Source organism: Rhinoderma darwinii, chromosome 9 (genome assembly GCF_050947455.1).
Source record: "Rhinoderma darwinii isolate aRhiDar2 chromosome 9, aRhiDar2.hap1, whole genome shotgun sequence".
Taxonomy (NCBI): domain Eukaryota; kingdom Metazoa; phylum Chordata; class Amphibia; order Anura; family Rhinodermatidae; genus Rhinoderma; species Rhinoderma darwinii.
In genome coordinates, this window is record NC_134695.1 from 42,084,396 (window position 1) to 42,101,038 (window position 16,643).

General features: G+C 43.9%; 1 protein-coding gene across 2 annotated transcripts; it reads right to left on the bottom strand.

Moving 5' to 3' along the window:
• Nucleotides 1-262: 262 nt before the first annotated feature.
• TMEM170A (transmembrane protein 170A) lies at nucleotides 263-11,727 on the bottom strand. 2 transcript variants are annotated; one of them, XM_075837548.1, is made up of 3 exons: nucleotides 11,481-11,727; nucleotides 8,426-8,596; nucleotides 263-5,319 (listed from the first exon to the last, which is right to left on the bottom strand). In XM_075837548.1, exons 1-3 carry the CDS (start codon nucleotides 11,611-11,613, stop codon nucleotides 5,189-5,191), a joined length of 435 nt encoding a protein of 144 aa, XP_075693663.1. In that variant the 5' UTR covers nucleotides 11,614-11,727; the 3' UTR covers nucleotides 263-5,188. The 2 variants fall into 2 exon arrangements, with proteins under 2 accessions (XP_075693663.1, XP_075693664.1); XM_075837549.1 differs by lacking the exon at nucleotides 11,481-11,727 and adding an exon at nucleotides 8,721-11,470.
• Nucleotides 11,728-16,643: the final 4,916 nt, after the last annotated feature.

A 16,643-nucleotide genomic window follows, 5' to 3' on the forward strand; every position in this document is an offset into this window, starting at 1 on the left:
TAACAAACAGTGTCAGTGTTGCCTATCGCAACCAATCTGTGTTTAGCTTTCTTATAGTCAAGACCGGGTTGAAAATGGGAGTAGTGATCTCATTGGTTTCCACAGACATCGGCATTTATTTATTTTTTATGCACGAGATCCACTATTTGTCTGATTTTGTAACGTTCATGGCTATGAAGAACTACGATGTCCTTTGAAACCATGATTGATGTTACTCCAACAACAGGACCAGTTTTATTATAAGAAGCAGAACACACGTCTATTACTTCAAACATTTTATTCAATATATAAACACAGTAAACAGCAATATTAGAAAGATTAGTAGAAAAATAAATTTTTTACCTTTTAAACAATCCCACTAATTTACAGGGACAATTAGTCAAAGAATGACATGAAGGTGCGTAAAGTGATGAGAGATGCTGGAGCCGTCTTTCCGTACACTTCCAGGAGTCATTTACACTGTGTCGCCAAGTAGAAGCTATAAATCCTCTATACGGATGTAGCAATCTTTAACTTAAAAATGAGGGCATGTATGTAAGTTTTTTTTGCAAGCAGAAAAATCTGCCTCAAAATTCCTTCGGAATATTTTGCGGCATATTTTGCCCTGCCTGCACTTCCACGTGCGGAGAAAAATAGCGCAAAGGAAAAAAACCGCCTCCAATTCAATGGGAGGCAATTTTGGCCGTTTTTTTTTAACGTATGAACTAGCCCTTAAAACGGGTTGTCCAGGTTGGGGCTCTTTTTTTTTATACTGATGTCCTATCCACATGATAGATCATCAGTATATGATCGGTGGGGGTCGGACCCCGCACCGATCAGCCTTTCCGGGTGATGGAAGCTATGCAGGGATCGCTGCCGGAAGCAGTTGGCTCCATACCCTTTGTAGCGTTCATACTGGGTTACTGCAGCTCTGCTACTATTCACTTGACTACAAGCAGAGCTGCAGCATGGATGCTATACTGTGACTGGAGCCTTCTGCTCCTGGCACCGATCCCTGCATAGCTTCTGGTGCCCAGAGGCAGCCGTGACGGCTGAACGGTGCAGGGTCCGGGTGTCTGACGTCCACCAACCATATACTGATGACCTATTCTGTGGATAGGTTATCAGTATAAAAAAAAAGCCCCCAGCCTGGACAAATCCTCTAAGCGCAGTCCTCCTCTAAGCTCCTCTTCCGTCGCAGTTGACAGAATCATTAGCGCAGTCGACTGCACTATTGATTCCGTCAAAACAACGGAACACTGTCACAAAGGTGACAAAGGAAACCTTTAGCAACGTTTCCTCCACCACCATTGAGATCAATGGTGATGCAAATGGAACCTAATGTTTCCGTTTGCCTTTTCGTCAAGGGGGGGGGTCAACAGAAACCCTTGATGGAACCCCTCAACGGAAGGGCAACACGGATGTGAACAGGCCCTTAACTTGCTGCAGCGTGATAACTTGTCAGCGTTAAGTTAAAGGTTGCTACATCTGTGTGTGACGTTAAGCTATCATACTGGTAGACATCAGAATCATTAAAGATCTGGACCTTTCTGTGGGTCATATGCAAACTGGAACTACCTGTAAACGCATCAAGCTGATTCTTCACTGTGTAGATTCTGCTGGTGCAATGAAAAAGACCTTCACGTGCCTTCAGAAAGTCAAAGGTCCATAGATCTCCAAACTATTGAAGGTGGGAGCAGGACCACATGATATAAGGGGGAGTGGGGCCACATATTTCATTACTAAGTTGTGCCCCTTTAAAATATGACGTGTTCTATAGTTTATCAATTTAGTCTCAGCTACCAGAGCACTAGAGGTGTATTTCCATGAGTGACAAAAAAAATAGACTCCTGAAAATACACCATCAGCGTGCGGTCGCACATGGCGTACTTGCTTTGTATGTTTACGCTGTGGAAATCTTTACAATGTATTCCTATGGGGGAAAATATTCCATAACGCAAGAACTAGTGAAACTTGCGGTACATTTCGCTGCGGATATACAAAGCAAGTACATCAAGTGTGCACCCTAAACGTGGTCTAAGGCTCTGCGCAGGTGCCGTATATTTAGGGCCAAGGACAAGATTATCTTTTTGTATAAACTTTCCCAAAGAAGGCTCTTTCTTGATGTCTCAGGACAGGATTGGATCCCAACTTGGGCACTAAATATGGGACTCCTTCATGGAGCCATAATACATTCATGTGCACAAAGCCTAGGTCTCTATTAAAGGCATTGTCCGATAAGAAGGGTTTTTCCAGCTACAGCGCGATCTACGTCAAAGGGCTATGTCTGGTATTGCCGCTTATAGCCATTTCAAGTGAATGGGATTGAGCTGCACCATCAGATACAGCCTATGAGCATAAATGGTTATTGGAAAAAAAAAAAATCCAGACAACCCATTTAAACATTTTTATATCGAAATTCAGACCCCGAGCTTGAATCTCAGGACACCAGCTGCAGGGATAGTGACTGCTTACTTATGACCATATAGCAATGTTTATGGACACGGCCCTTACATTGATCTCGATTTACACACTTCATCCATATAAAGTAAACTGATCACTTTGGTTTTAGGGTAGATTTGTGCTCCAGAAATAAACATAAAAACAGTGTAAAAAGTCACTAGGGTTTTCAAGGACTTTGGTATAGATGGCCTATCCTTAGGATAGGCCATCAGTATCAGATCGGTGGTGGATCAGACTCCCGCTGCATCCCCTTCTTTGTTTACCGGGCACAGCACTGTTTATTTGGTAGTGGCTGTGCCTGGTATTGCAGCTCAGTCCCAATCACAAAATGTAAGACGCTAAACCAGACCGAAACGCTGCGGCCCCTTCATTTAAGTGATTAGCCAGGTGCTGGGAGTCAGACCCCCTCCGATCTGATATTGATGACCTATTCTAAGGATAGACCATCAATACTAGGGTCCAATTGACAATCTCTACTATTAGAATAATCTGTATTCGGCGGTCGGTTCATAATCCAGAGACCCTAGAAATTTAGAAGAATGAATCTATTAATTTCAGTGTTTGCCTGAAGATACGCTCAATTGAGCAGACTGTAAACAAATGTTTGAGGGGTGGACTATAATCACCTCTTTTTAAGTTATTAAAATGCACAAATGCATATGGATTCGAACTATAAACTGCAGCTCAGGTTGGAATTCATCCTTTTTTTCCACATTAGGAATTGCATATTTAACAATATTAAAATTTTACAAATGATAGAAAAGTTTATAGTTACATGCATACAGAGAATATCGCAGATCTGAATTCAACAAAATTAATTTCCATAAAAGGCCGCCTCATCTTAAAGCGTCCCCCGGTCTCCTATGGTCCCCTATCAGAGTCCTGCTTCCCCTGCCCACATACAGTGATTGACATGTCTACATATATACAAACTCAAACTGGAAGAGCTGTCAATCACTGTGTGTGGGCCGGGGAAGCAGGACTCGCAGATTCTCTGTATGACTCCTGGCTGCATTAAAACACCTTTTTACATGAAAATACTGAATTATATTCATAGAAAACTATATATCCCCGAGCTCAGCATCTCCCCCTCTATCCTATGCTGACAGGGAAAGATAGGAGACATGACAGATCCCCTTTAAAGTGCGAGTTATTAATATCAAAAGTATCTACTTGGGACAGTCACAAACATATGTATACACAGTCAGATTGTAGGCTCAATGTAAACACTATGCCACGCAGTATTACCCGGACACAGTTCTGTATATTACACCAGTAAGATTCCATTAGTGGGTTAATTAGCAGTTTCGATTGGAGTGGCCCTTTAATGTGCACACGTCCTTGTCATCGGTCTGCAAAATAATACCGATAATAACATCGTTCCCAGGTGCTGCTTTCTCAAATACACCTGGAAGTTTGCAATGGCTAGAACCATATCTAGAAACCATATTAACGTTTAATGAACAACTTTAAAAGTCATAAGACGACAGCGATAAACATCTGGGAAGAGATTCAACACAAAATGCACTTCCTGTGTCTTTGTAAACCCAGAAAAAAAAGAAGAAATGCATGGTGTAGCAGCATCGGGACTATTAAAAAAAAAAAAATCAATAAAATATTTTAAAAAAAAGCTTTAAAATGACTATTCTCTGAGGAAATGAATAGACGTTGTGTTAGAAAGGGTTAATGGTACAAGACGAGGAAAGCTCCCAATTGGTTAAGAAAGGGAGGTGCAGGTAGCGGATTTGTTGCAGATTTTCCAGACGGATTTGCGGGTGGAAAATCTGCAGCGGAAGACTGATGCAGGCAAGTGAATGAGATTTTTTTTTAAAAAAACACTTCATCCACATGCGTTGAACATTTTTCCGCAAGGTAGTCAGAGCATGCGGCAGGATATGTAAATTACCAGCATGCTCGTTCTGTTCTGGATATTCACTGCGGATTTCACCCTTTTCAATGAAGATAGAGTAAAATCCGCAGCCAAATATGCACATAACACGTGTGGATTTTGCTGCAGAAACTCTACGGAAAATCCACTTCGAGCTCTGCTACATGGTAACTTGCTATCCGAACTACAGCACTGAACCCAGCCATGCAGCGGAAAGCCCCACGCCTGGTGATTTTGGTTGTACCAGCTGTGATATTGGGGTCAAGGTGCATTCAATGACTCCTGCTATTCAGTTATACAGCAGGAATCATGGTTTAGCCAGGGTGTAAACCTTCAGGGCTCATGCACATGGCATAACGGATCCATAAGGACTCTGAGGTGCAGTGCTCATCCCTATAAGAAATGCTTCTATGGGAGAATATCTCTGTAATATGCCATGCGATGCTGTGCCTCCATATAAAATTGAAGGCACACGGAGGTACAGTATGGGCACACAGCAGACTATGGGCATCGTATTACAGATCTCTAAAACAAGTTTTAGTAATACGGCCGGGTGCTTGAGGCGGATAGTCCAGACAGAAAATTGATTGCAAAAATGGCGGCACCAACCTCTATCAATTCTACAATTCAGTCTATTATATGAAACTCATAGAAATTTTTGCGGACGTGCTGGCATTGGATTATCCAGCTACATTGCTCTGACCTGATTTCTAGAAGAAGTGCTTATGTGTAAAGGCAATCTGACAATCTTAAACTTCAGTGTTACATAGACATGGCTGCAAGGCTCGGATGTGGAGTGGTCATCGTACAAACCAAGATGTGCATCCTCGGAGGTCCATAAGGTCAAAGTGTGTTGAGTTACAAAGTCGCTAAAATTCTTAAAAAAGAAACAACAAGCACGCAGAAAGTCTGCCCCACACCAAGGACGAGCGCTTCAAACGGAATCATTTCCTTGGCAGCGGCTTTATAAACCCCAGCAATGGCGGCACCTGTGAGACAAAAGTAACATGGTAAAGACAACGCCTAATTCCAGTCCAATAAGGGGATAGTTAAAGAGGCTCTGTCACCAGATTTTGCAGCCCCTATCTGCTATTGCAGCAGATCGGCGCTGCAATGTAGATAAGAGTAACGTTTTTATTTTTAAAAAACGAGCATTTTTGGCCAAGTTATGACCATTTTCGTATTTATGCAAATGAGGCTTGCAAAAGTACAACTGGGCGTGTTGAAAAGTAAAAGTACAACTGGGCGTGTATTATGTGCGTACATCGGGGCGTGTTTACTACTTTTACTAGCTGGGCGTTCTGATGAGAAGTATCATCCACTTCTCTTCAGAACGCCCAGCTTCTGGCAGATCACGCTGTGTCGTCACTCACAGGTCCTGCATCGTGTCGGCACCAGAGGCTACAGATGATTCTGCAGCAGCATCAGCATTTGTAGGTAAGTAGCTACATCGACTTACCTGCAAACGCCGATGCTGCTGCAGAATCATCTGAAGCCTCTGGTGCCGACACGATGCAGGACCTGTGAGTGACGTCACAGCGTGATCTGGCAGAAGCTGGGCGTTCTGAAGAGAAGTGGATGATACTTCTCATCAGAAAGCCCAGCTAGTAAAAGTAGTAAACACGCCCCGATGTACGCACATAATACACGCCCAGTTGTACTTTTACTTTTCAACACGCCCAGTTGTACTTTTGCAAGCCTCATTTGCATAAATACGAAAATGGTCATAACTTGGCCAAAAATGCTCGTTTTTTAAAAATAAAAACGTTACTGTAATCTACATTGCAGCGCCTATCTGCTGCAATAGCAGATAGGGGTTGCAAAATCTGGTGACAGAGCCTCTTTAAGCATACATACAAAGCAGCAGACAGTATAAGGACTGTTCACAAAGTGCAATACGGCAGGAAAGCGGAGGACACAGCTGCAGTGTAAAGTATGGAGGATATACAAGGCTGCAGTGTGCCCCTTAGAGAATGCAGCTGCAGTCACTGGATCATAGCTGTGCCTTAATGGACTAGGCCAAGAAGCCACACAAGAAAATAAATAGCAGGTAAGCAACATCCATTGGGTAGTGAATTAAATATCCATTTTTAAATTACTTGCGGCCCAAGAGTTTTTGACACCCATTTATTAGATATTTATTGATATGCCATCGATGTCTCTAGTGGGAAAACTTTGAGAATCACAAAAAATAAAAGCTTTTCCAGAAGGTACAGTATAGCCAATGTAGAGGTCCCTGGACTACCTGAAATGATTCACAGCGGTTGTCCTCGCTGTCCATCCACAGACTACAGTTTACAGCAGCCTGTAATTTCCTTATATTGCGTAGGCCACAGACTGTCATAAAGCAGTCTCAATCTTGCTGACAGAATTCATGCAGGCTTAGGCTGGATTCACACGAGCGTGTGCCTTCTGCGCACGCAAAAAACGCGGCGTTTTGCATGCGCAAAAGGCACTTGACAGCTCCGTGTGGCAGCATCATATGATGCGCGGCTGTGTGGTTTTCGCGCAGCCGCCATCGTTATGACACTCCATTTGGATGTCTGTAAACAGAAAAGCACGTGGTGCTTTTCTGTTTGCAGTCATCATTTTGACAACTGTTGCGCGAATCACGCTTCCGTGTGGCATGCGTGGTTTTCACGCACCCATTGACTTCAATGGGTGCGTGATGTGCGAAAAACACTCAAAGAATGGACAGGTCGTGACTTTTACGCAGCGGACCAACGCTTCATAAAAATCACGCACATGTCTGCACGGCCCCACAGACTAATATAGGTCCGTGCGACGCGCGTGAAAATCACGCGCGTTGCACGGACGTATATCCCGTTCGTCTGAATAAGCCCTTATAGAAATCTGAGTTTCCAATGGCTTCTTTAGATCACTTAAGATTTAATGTGACCCTCCCCTGCCCCAAAGCTCCCATTTACCGCAGTCATACCAGTATCCACCCTCTCCCATCTAGTTGTCAAAGCAGAATCCCTTCTTTCCCTTCAGTAGTCACAACTGCCCCTCTCACCTCCAGTATGGCCGTCTCCCACCAGCAAAGATACAGTATCATTGCCTCCCTCTCTACCCCCATTAGTCACAGCAGCATCTCCCACACTCCCTTTTTCCAGAAGTCACAGCATTGTCCAAAGGTGGCCATAAAGGCCAACCATCTAATGTGTATGGGGGCCTCCAAATCGCAGATGTCGGGGGAGAAAAAGGTCTGGCAGTTAGACTTCAACATACCCAAACCTTTAATCGTCAAGGGAGGTAAACCGTCGGCAGAGGTGTCTGACAGCAGTTTACTTCCCTCTTCCCATGCAATACACGCATGCGTAGTCACGCCGAGCATGCATGTGTATGGGGAGGATCGGGAGGAATAGCTGTTGGCCGAACAAGCTATCTAATGTGTATGGCCAGCCTTACTCCCAGGTCTCAGCAAGATTCCCACCCTTTCCCCCAGTAGTCACAGCCAGGCTGCTCCCCTCCCGATAGATTCCCCTCCCACAAGCACCTAAATGCAATCAGCCTTTTCCTGGCGTCTCTAACAGAGCTGTCAATCACACAGCATCAGTCAGTGGCTGGAACCACGCAGTCACCTAATGCCACCATGGCAGGGCACAAGACCTGTCTTTCCAGTCGCCATGGTGACTGGGTTTTGTTCAGCCTAAATTAGCCAGTGCAAATCCAAAACCAGATCTACACCTTAAAAAGGTAAACTCTAGTGAAAAACAAGGTTCCCGAAATCATGTTTGAAACCAGTGCTAATCTTCAAACATCTTTCAGCATGGCAAGAGATCTGCAGAAATATGCTTGGGCTGTTGCATAGCAACCGTCCACGCCTGCTATGGGTGACAACGGTGGATCAACATCATCCCGTGCCACCTGCTGTTGTCAGTAAGAGATCCTCCAGTTTGCTTCCTGTCCCCATGTAGATGGTTCTAGCCATGATATCTCTTCCTCCATAGAGCCCAACAGCAATATGGCGGCCAGAAGCCGACTTTAAATATGCAAATTAACCGGTTATATTTGTGTTAAGTGAAAAAAAAAAAACAAAGAGCAGCATTATGATGGGGGTTCATTGCACTACCTGAGTTTTAATTTACTTACTTGTTAATATCCCTGCGGATATTGGTCCCAGAATACCCATCAGCAGGATTCCCACCGACATAAACCTTCCGTATTTGTGTCGTCGCAGGGTAAATAGAGCTAGCAGTCCCGCAGGTATGTGAAAGAAAAGAGAGGAGACCAGTGCCCACAAGAATACTCCATACCACATCTCTGCAAGAAGGCGTCAAATAAGAAATCAGTGCAAGAAATATACAGAGAACCAGCCGCAAACCTGTCAGTGGAACACAAAGAATATCAAAAAGCTCCTCTCCAAGGTGCACCATGAAATACATACCATGAAATCCACGATCCAGCACCGGGTCCCAGCTGCCATCTTCCTCTCCCTGGCAACCAGGACCTGAAATGCTGGTGGGGCATACGAGTACTGAATGTGAGGGACACCTGTGGATTGGACTGGCACTATGAACTACTGGCTGTGGCTTCTGTTGCCAAGCAGAGGCCCAAACATATTGTGTAACTAATAGCAACCTACAGAATCGACTTGTCAGTGCACTACAGTAACCTATAAATTCAAATGATCATTATATCACAGTGACCTAAAGAGTAATATGACCAGTGTACTACCGTGACCTATAGAATCCATTATAGTAGCCTATTTAATCACAGAATCGGTATTACAGTAACTTTTAGCGTCGCATGATCACTATATACTAGTAACCTATAGTGTACCGCACTAACCTATATAATCACGATTAACCAGTAAACTATAGAATAACATAGCCTGTATACTACGGCAACCCATAGAATCACATTGCTTCCACTAACCTACAGATTTAGATGATCAGTATTTTACAGACTCACATGATCTCTACATTACAGTAGACTATAGCATCACCTGAACACTACATTACAGTAGCCTATAGTATCACCTGATCAATACATTATAGTAACCTATAGTATCACCTGATCACTACATTACAGTAGCCTAGAGTATCACCTGATCGCTACATTACAGTAACCTATAGTATCACCTGATCACTACATTACAGTAGCCTATAGTATCACCTGATCGCTACATTACAGTAGCCTATAGTATCACCTGATCACTACATTACAGTAGCCTATAGCATCACATGATCTCTACATTACAGTAGCCTATAGCATCACGTGAACGCTACATTACAGTAACCTATAGTACCACCTGATCACTACATTACAGTAGCCTATACTATCATATGATCTTTACATTACAGTAACCTATAGTATCACATGATCTCTACATTACAGTAACCTATAGCATCACCTGAACACTACATTACAGTAGCCTATAGTATCACCTGATCAATACATTATAGTAACCTATAGTATCACCTGATCACTACATTACAGTAGCCTAGAGTATCACCTGATCGCTACATTACAGTAACCTATAGTATCACCTGATCACTACATTACAGTAGCCTATAGTATCACCTGATCGCTACATTACAGTAGCCTATAGTATCACCTGATCACTACATTACAGTAGCCTATAGCATCACATGATCTCTACATTACAGTAGCCTATAGCATCACGTGAACGCTACATTACAGTAACCTATAGTACCACCTGATCACTACATTACAGTAGCCTATACTATCATATGATCTTTACATTACAGTAACCTATAGTATCACATGATCTCTACATTACAGTAACCTATAGCATCACATGATCACTACATTACAGTAGCCTATAGTATAACCTGATCTCTACATTACCGTAACATATAGCATCACATGATCTCTACATTACAGTAACCTATAGTATCACCTGATCACTACATTACAGTAACCTATAGCATCACATGATCACTACATTATAGTAGCCTATAGTGTCACCTGATCTCTACATTACAGTAACCTATAGTATCACCTGATCACTACATTACAGTAGCCTATAGTATCACCTGATCACTACATTACAGTAACCTATAGCATCACATGATCACTACATTACAGTAGCCTATAGTGTCACCTGATCTCTACATTACAGTAACCTATAGTATCACCTGATCACTACATTACAGTAGCCTATAGTATCACCTGATCACTACATTACAGTAGCCTATAGCATCACCTGATCACTACATTACAGTAACCTATAGCATCACATGATCACTACATTATAGTAGCCTATAGTGTCACCTGATCTCTACATTACAGTAACCTATAGTATCACCTGATCACTACATTACAGTAGCCTATAGTGTCACCTGATCACATTACAGTAGCCTATAGTATCACCTGATCTCTACATTACAGTAACCTATAGTATCACCTGATCACTACATTACAGTAACCTATAGCATCACATGATCACTACATTACAGTACCCTATAGTATCACCTGATCTCTACATTCCAGTAACCTATAGTATCACCTGATCACATTACAGTAACCTATAGTATCACCTGATCACTACATTACAGTAGCCTATAGTATCACATGGTCACAGTACAGTAGCCTATAGTATCACCTGATTACTACATTACAGTAGCCTATAGCATCACATGGTCACTACATTACAGTAGCCTATAGCATCACATGGTCACAGTACAGTAACCTATAGTGTCACCTGATCACATTACAGTAACCTATAGTATCACCTGATCACTACATTACAGTAGCCTATAGTATCACCTGATTACTACATTACAGTAGCCTATAGCATCACATGGTCACAGTACAGTAGCCTATAGTATCACCTGATCACTACATTACAGTAGCCTATAGCATCACATGGTCACAGTACAGTAGCCTATAGTATCACCTGATTACTACATTACAGTAACCTATAGTATCACCTGATCACTACATTACAGTAGCCTATAGCATCACATGGTCACATTACAGTAGCCTATAGAATGTCTGCGACTGTCGCGCATTGGTACAGTGCTGTACAGCAAGTGGTAGCAGTGATACGTTACAGCTGTAGTCTGCGCTATATCACCGCAGTTATCATGCAGGAAACAGGTGTGATATACAGGATTAGTGATTGTATATAGTACACTGGTGTTTTATATAATAAGGGCCCGGTAAGCTGTGCGCTCACCCGGGAAGGAGCACAGAGTCGTGGAAGTGGGACACACAGTCGCATTTCCGACCCGCGGCACTAGACTGAGCCTCAAGATCTGTTGAAGTAGCCCGGTCTCGCCACCCGGCCCTCCTCCGCTGCTACTGTCCATACTTCCACCATTCACCGTGTCACAGGCCGCAGCACCTCCCCAGTATTTCCCAACTCATCTTGCCCGGGCCTCTTTTCCCTTCATCCCGGGACTGGCAACACAGACAACTTCGAAGCGCTCAGCCAATCAGCGATAGGGGAGGGGCTCTCTAAAAAAATGTATTTGACAACCATTGAACATAAATTGTGTCAATCATCTGTTCAACCAATGAAAGGCTTGTTATCGCTATGTTGCGTGCAGTTGACGTTTTATTTGGGTTAGTGACGTACCTGGTACTTAGGAGCGATGGAAAGCCATATTCATAAAGGGCAGATGGCTTTGCGCATGCGTTGTTCTCAAATCGAAAGTAAAATTTAGCAAGTCTAAAGAAAATCTAAAAAATTTCCTAAATACATTAAAGTGGAACCCTGGTGTATTTATAAAGAATATCTGCTGTACTGTAGTATGAAATTTAATTATGATTGTTGAGGATCACTCCTTCAGTGCTTGTCAAATATTTAAATAGTCAGTCACCGATTGGCTGCAGTATGTTTCAGTAGACAACTATAAAAGCCACGTTTACACGGCACGGATTTGCCATAGGAAATGTATTGCCTGCGGAATGTTAGAATTTGTCAGGATTTAGGGATGGAATCCCCATTGTGTGGACATGGCCTTTCAAAAAGATTCTATTCTATACAGTTGCGGATTAAGAAGACCATGGGCCCTGGGCTGTTACCCAAACTTGGGCCCCCCTTCTCAACCGCCACCCTGCCGCGCCGTAACTATTGCTAACACTACCATTTTGCACAAGCATTAACAAATGGGTGTTATGATTCCACTTTCACAGGGCTGAGTCCCTACATACTGACAGTATAACACTGTGCAGGGACACAGCGCCAACCCCCCATGTAGACAGCGCCACACACACACACGCACGCACGCTCGCACGCACGCACACACGCACACACACACACACACACACCCCCCTGTAGATAGAGCCACACACACCCCTGTATAGATAGAGACACACACACCCCTGTAGATAGAGGCACACACACATATAAAGTACACATGAGTATGCACATTATACACATATAAAGTACACACGAGTATGCACATTATACACATATAAAGTACACATTGTAAACACACATGCACTTACCTTTTATGTAGGATATTTATGAGTCTTCACTGTAGCTCTTCTCCTGCTCACATCCCAACACAGAGCCCACGACAGTCTCCCCTCCCCCATGTCCCGACAGCTAGCAGCAGGAGGAGAGATGTTTAGAGCAGGGAAGGGGGGCTGGAGGGGGAGCTTCTAAAGCGGCACAGACCACGGCTGCTAAGTAGGAGCGAAGCTCCCCTTGTCTCATGACAGGTGCGGTCCTGGCACCGGGGCTCCCTCCGGTGCTAGCGACGCCACTGGGCATGAGGGGGTTCGGGTGGCTATGGGCCCCCTGGGAGCCTTGGGCTCCGGACGGCCCCCCGAACCGCCCCAATGATAATCCGCCACTGATTCTATAGTTATGTAAATAGTACTAAGATCAGGTTGACACAGTGCAGTTTTTTCCCAACCAAACCAGGAGTGGATCCTAAAGGCTATGTTCACACAGAGTTTTTTGCAGGCGGAATTTCTGCCTCAAAATTCAGTTTGGAAGTTTGAGGCAGATTTTCCTCTGCCTACACGCCGATTTTCGCTGCGTTTTTCGCCATTGAGCGCCGCGGGCATAAAACTCTTCTCTGCCTCCCATTGAAGTCAATCGGAGGTCAGAGGCGTAAACGCCCAAAGATAGGGCATGTCGCTTCTTTGTCATGCGAGGCGGTTTTACCGCTCGCGGGAAAAAGACGCCTCCGCCTCCCATTGAAATCAATGGGAGGCATTTTTGGGCCGTATTTGACGAGTTTTTTTGGCGCGGTTTCCGCGTCAAAAAACTCATAAAAAACTCAGTGTGAACAAAGCCAAAGAGGACAAATGTAAAGAAGGACATTATATTGCTTATTTATTAAAGGGAACCAGTCAGCAGTTTTGAGATCTCAAAACTTCTGACAGGGTATAGGGCATTTTAAACTTACATCATTATTTCGTGGTCATGCAGCTTTAATTCCCCCGACACGCTGATCGCAAGTGCCACTGAGGCGGGACTTGATGTGCAAGTGCACGCAACAAGCCCCGTCCCTCTAATCTGAGTGACGGTTTTAGCGGTCTCCTGAGCCATCACTCAGAGCAGAGAGTGGCAGCTGTGACCGCCTGGCTGGGGGAATCAAACAGGAAAAAAAGATAAGTTTAAAATGCCCACACCCTCCCCTATATCACCCTGTCAGCCGTTTTGAGGCCATATCACCCCAGAACCAAGCTCAGTACATATATACAGCACCAGAACAAAGCTCAGTACATATATAACTCCAGAACAAAGCTTAAAGAGGCTCTGTCACCAGATTTTGCAACCCCTATCTGCTATTGCAGCAGATCGGCGCTGCAATGTAGATTACAGTAACGTTTTTATTTTAAAAAAACCAGCATTTTTGCCAAGTTATGGCCATTTTTGTATTTATGCAAATGAGGCTTGCAAAAGTACAACTGGGCGTGTTGAAAAGTAAAAGTCCAAGTGGGCGTGTATTATGTGTGTACATCGGGGTGTTTTTACTACTTTTACTAGCTGGGCGTTCTGATGAGAAGTATAATCCATTTCTCTTCAGAACGCCCAGCTTCTGGCAGTGCAGACACAGCCGTGTTCTCGAGAGATCACGCTGTGACGTCACTCACAGGTCCTGCATCGTGTTGGCCACATCGGCACCAGAGGCTACAGTTGATTCTGCAGCAGCATCAGCGTTTGCAGGTAAGTAGCTACATCGATTTACCTGCAAACGCCGATGCTGCTGCAGAATCATCTGTAGCCTCTGGTGCCGATGTGTCCTCGCTCGTCTGACACGATGCAGGACCTGGGGAAGTGACGTCACAGCGTGATCTCTCGAGAACACGGCTGTGTCTGCACTGCCAGAAGCTGGGCGTTCTTAAGAGAAGTGGATGATACTTCTCATCAGAACGCCCAGCTAGTAAAAGTAGTAAAAACGCCCCGATGTACGCACATAATACACGCCCAGTTGTACTTTTACTTTTCAACACGCCCAGTTGTACTTTTGCAAGCCTCATTTGCATAAATACGAAAATGGTCATAACTTGGCCAAAAATGCTCGTTTTAAAAAAATAAAAACGTTACTGTAATCTACATTGCAGCGCCTATCTGCTGCAATAGCAGATAGGGGTTGCAAAATCTGGTGACAGAGCCTCTTTAATATATATACAGCACCAGAAAAAAGCTCAGTACATAAATACACCAGAACCAAGCTCAATACATAAATACAGCACCAGAACAAAGTTCAATACATATATATAGTACCAGAAACAAGCTCAGTACATATATTCAGTACCAGAATAAAGCTCAGTTCATATGTACAGCCCCAGAACCAAGCTGAGTACATATATACAACACCAGAAAAAATACAGTTCAGTATAGAGATCATTTGCAAATTCAGTTTAACCCCTGTCGTATAAGTTTGGACGACATAAAACTACAGCTCCCAGTATAGCTTTAACAATGGTTAGAATATGCTGGGAGTTGCTGTTTAACAAAAAAGAATGCTACCATCCGTCATCTCACTGCAGATCATACAGTCACTACAGTACTGATCAATCACACGGAGAATAAACATTTACATTGAGTGACTCACCGCTGATTATTTTTCATTCTTTTTCTCTTTTCTTCTCCATCCGGTCCAGACCTCTATGATGACTTCTCCCGGGCACGGCCCATTTCTGCAATTTGCAGATCAATTGTCTTTGGCTTCTCACTTTTCCAACATTTCCACACCTATAAATGAAGATAAAATTCTCATGGTGCCACACTCTATGCTTCTAAATATAAAAGTACTATACACTGTGCCCCTGAATATAATTGCACCATACACTGTGCCCATGAATTAAATTGTGTCAAACACTGTAAAGTAAAACACCACACACACTAACAATGCCCCCTGTAGATAGCACCAGTCACAATGCCCCCTGTAGATAGTTCCAGTTACAATGCCCTCTGTAGATAATGCCAGTCTCAATACCCCCTGTAGATAGCACCAGTTACCATGCTCCCTGTAGATAATGCCCCCTGTAGATAGTGTTTGTTACAATGCACCCTGTAGATAATGTAGATGGCGCCAGTCACAATGCCCCCTGTAGATAGTGCCAGTTACAATGCACTCTGTAGATAATGCCCCGTGTAGATAGTGCCAGTTACAATGCCCTCTGTAGATAATGCCCCTTGTAGATAGCGCCAGTCACAATGCCCCATGTAGATAGTGTTAATTACAATGCCCTCTGTAGATAATGCTCCTTGTAGATGGTGCCAGTCACAATGCCCCCTGTAGATAGTACCAGTTACAATGCCCTCTGTAGATAATGCCCTCTGTAGATCGCACCAGTTACAATGCCCTCTGTAGATAATGCCCACTGTAGATATTGCCCCCAATGCTGCCCAGAAAAAAATACAACATTCTCTCCTGTCCCTGTTCCCGCGCCGACCTCCAGCGAAACAGGACTGGTCAGAGACCAGATGGCGTCATCCAGCGTAACAGTGCAGTTGGCGTGATGACGTCATCGTGCCGACTGTGTCATTAGTAAAGCCCCGAATGGGAGCAAGGGAACGGATAGTTCCCTGTCTTGCCAGACCTAAAGTAAGCAATTATATCCGCATCCTAAGGACGCGGATACAATTGGGTCAGGTCTCGCTTTACGCCGGTTCTCTGAACCGGCTGTAATTTTAACAGCCGGTACGGTAGAACCGGGGCGAACTGGGCCCCCTTCCAGCCTTGGGCCCCGCACACTTGCCCAAATTGCCCTTATTGTAATCCGCCCATTTACACAGATACTGGCTGGTGATGGCTCATGCAGCTTTATGCGTACTACCCCATATGTATAAAAGATGGCTGGACCATTGTACTTAAAGGAGTTCTCCCACAAGGGAAATTTATGACATATCCACAGGATATCTTGAGAA